The 2,467-nt window shown below is 34.0% G+C and overlaps 1 protein-coding gene across 1 annotated transcript; it reads left to right on the top strand.

Annotated features, from left to right (window-relative positions):
* Positions 1-229: 229 nt before the first annotated feature.
* On the top strand, positions 230-2,204 carry LOC133803888 (probable nucleoredoxin 1). Its single transcript, XM_062242028.1, has 3 exons — positions 230-430; positions 918-1,382; positions 1,464-2,204. The coding sequence occupies exons 1-3, from the start codon at positions 314-316 to the stop codon at positions 1,962-1,964; spliced, it is 1,083 nt and encodes a 360-aa protein (XP_062098012.1). The 5' UTR covers positions 230-313; the 3' UTR covers positions 1,965-2,204.
* The last annotated feature ends 263 nt before the right edge of the window (positions 2,205-2,467 follow it).

Genomic DNA, 2,467 nt, shown 5'->3' with positions numbered 1-2,467 from the left:
CAACCTCTTCCGCGTTAAGTCATGCTTGCCAGCCACGTCCCCTCCCTTTTATTTTTGCCTTGTTAGCTTAGCTTTGATTTTCAAGGTAATAATAAGCATTACCAGTATTATATATATATATATTTATATTTATACAGCCACGTCCCCCTCTATTTATTTTTTACTTGTTAACTAAGTTTTGTTTTTTAAGGTAATAAGCTCATAAAACAACAAGCTGTATAGTAACTTGGGAGAAATTCCAATACCTTATATATATATATATATATATATATATATAAAAAGAGAAGAGAGTTGAGTAGAGATATATACAAAGATGTGGAAGTATGAAAGTGAGTGGGGGTTTAATAGGCATACCCATTACGACTTCCCCTCTCTCTTAGCCTCCAATTCCGAGTCCAGGGACTTTCTTCTCCGCAACGATGGCACCAAGGTATAGTAACAAAGATTTCAATCTCTCTTTTTTTTTATAAATGATTTTGGATTTTTGCAAGAATTTGTTTAGTTTATGTGATGGGTATTATATTTTTTTATTATTGTTTGCTTGGGTACCGATGTTATGAATCATAGCTCTCAAGATGTTTGATGAATTGCCTAAGCGAAATTTCCCTTTTCTTATTATTATCTGCACTGCTTTTATGCTACTATATTCATGTTGTATTGTTATACTAGTATAGTATTTGTCTTTTTTTATTTCAAACTTCATTCTAGTAATTTTTTCAAGAGTCAAAATTTCCTAGAGTTTTGCTGAATTATTAGGATACTTCATTTGAGGCACTGAGTACCATGAAGGCTTATAATCATAATCACTAGGATACAATTCTTGCACTAACTCCTGGTTAAAGATGTTTGTGGAATTGTTCATCGTAATGATTTTATGGATAATTTCAAATTTTGATTTTTGGAATTTTTGATTATAGGTTAAACTGAGTAGCTTGAACGAAAGAAAGTTTGTGGGTTTGTTATTTTCTGCGTCATGTAACTTTTATGAGAACATATATATGTTGGTACAACTCTACAAACAAAAGCAAGGCGAATTCGAGCTGGTTTACGTTTCCTCCGACGAAAACCAAGACTCCTTCAATGCCATCTTTTCGAAGATGACATGGTTGGCCATTCCCTTTTCTGATTCCACCATTTGGATTCGCAGTCGCTTGAACGAGTTCTTCCACATTTATTGGCCCAACACTCTTGTCATTTTCCACGACAATGGAAAGTTCGTAACCGACGAAGGAGTAAAATTACTCGAAGATTACGGACTCGAAGCGTACCCATTCACAGATGAAAGAATAGATTCTTTGCATGAATACATTTTTCAGTACCATTTGAGTTATTATCTAGTCTCCGAATCTCGTGATTACTTTATTTCCAATGACGGCCATCAGGTAAATCGATTACTTTGCTTTACTTTACATGGTTTTGTCTTACTAATCAATAATATATATATATCTACTACATATTTATAGGTTCCTTTCTCTGAGCTTGAGGGAAAAATAGTTGGCTTGTATTTATGTGATATTTCTAATCGCCAATGCCTTGAAACCACCACCGACGTACTTAAGGATTTTTATGGCAAACTCAAGGAGAAAGGTGTAGACGACTTTGAAATTGTTTTCATTCCTACCAACATTGACGATGATGACCAAGAGGGATTCACAAAAGCTTTTCAAAACATGCCATGGTTGGCATTGCCATTCACTGATAAAACTTGTAACCAGAAAATTTTGGCCTATTATCAATACCCCTTCTCTCCAGTACTTCTAGTCATATTTGGGGTTGATGGAAAGATAATGGACGAAGTTTACGCAGATGTTGAACGGCTTGGCATCCAAGCTTACCCTTTTGCACGAGAAAATCTCAATCGTCAGATTGAAAACAGTATAAGTGAAGAATCCCAAGATTTCGAGTCTCTTTTAGCCTCTTTTGACAACGAATTTGTCATCAGAAATGATAGAAATAATGAATAAGAAACTAAAAGTTTTTTTTATGTTTAATTACCATGGAGCTTAAGGTTGTACAACTTATATAATAAAGGAGCTTAAGGCTGTACAACTTATATAATAAAAGAGCTTATGTAATGTTGCCTACTTTGATTATGTGTTGTATACAAAACAAACAAGCAAGCAATAACAGTTTGTTCTGAAATTAAGCAAAAGGTCATATCAAATCTCCAGAAACCTTGGAGATTTTTCAAATTTTGTGACAAACTTTATACACATCTGACCAACTTGGATCGGTGTTCCATTCAATATCAACCTGAATTGTTTCACTGCATCTGTAATTTTAGACTTTCCATTCTTTATGATATTGATAGAAGCTTCCAAAGGTAATCAATGTCTTTACGAAACACATCACATGATTACATTATGCTTGGGAAAATAAATAATCGAATATGTTGAACGACTCGTTGTGGCAGATAATCAGAAGCCACAATATATAGCTGATGCTTAAAGAGTTTTACTAAGCCCCA

Source organism: Humulus lupulus, chromosome X (genome assembly GCF_963169125.1).
Source record: "Humulus lupulus chromosome X, drHumLupu1.1, whole genome shotgun sequence".
Taxonomy (NCBI): Eukaryota; Viridiplantae; Streptophyta; class Magnoliopsida; order Rosales; family Cannabaceae; genus Humulus; species Humulus lupulus.
This window is presented reverse-complemented; position numbering and strand designations above follow the sequence as displayed.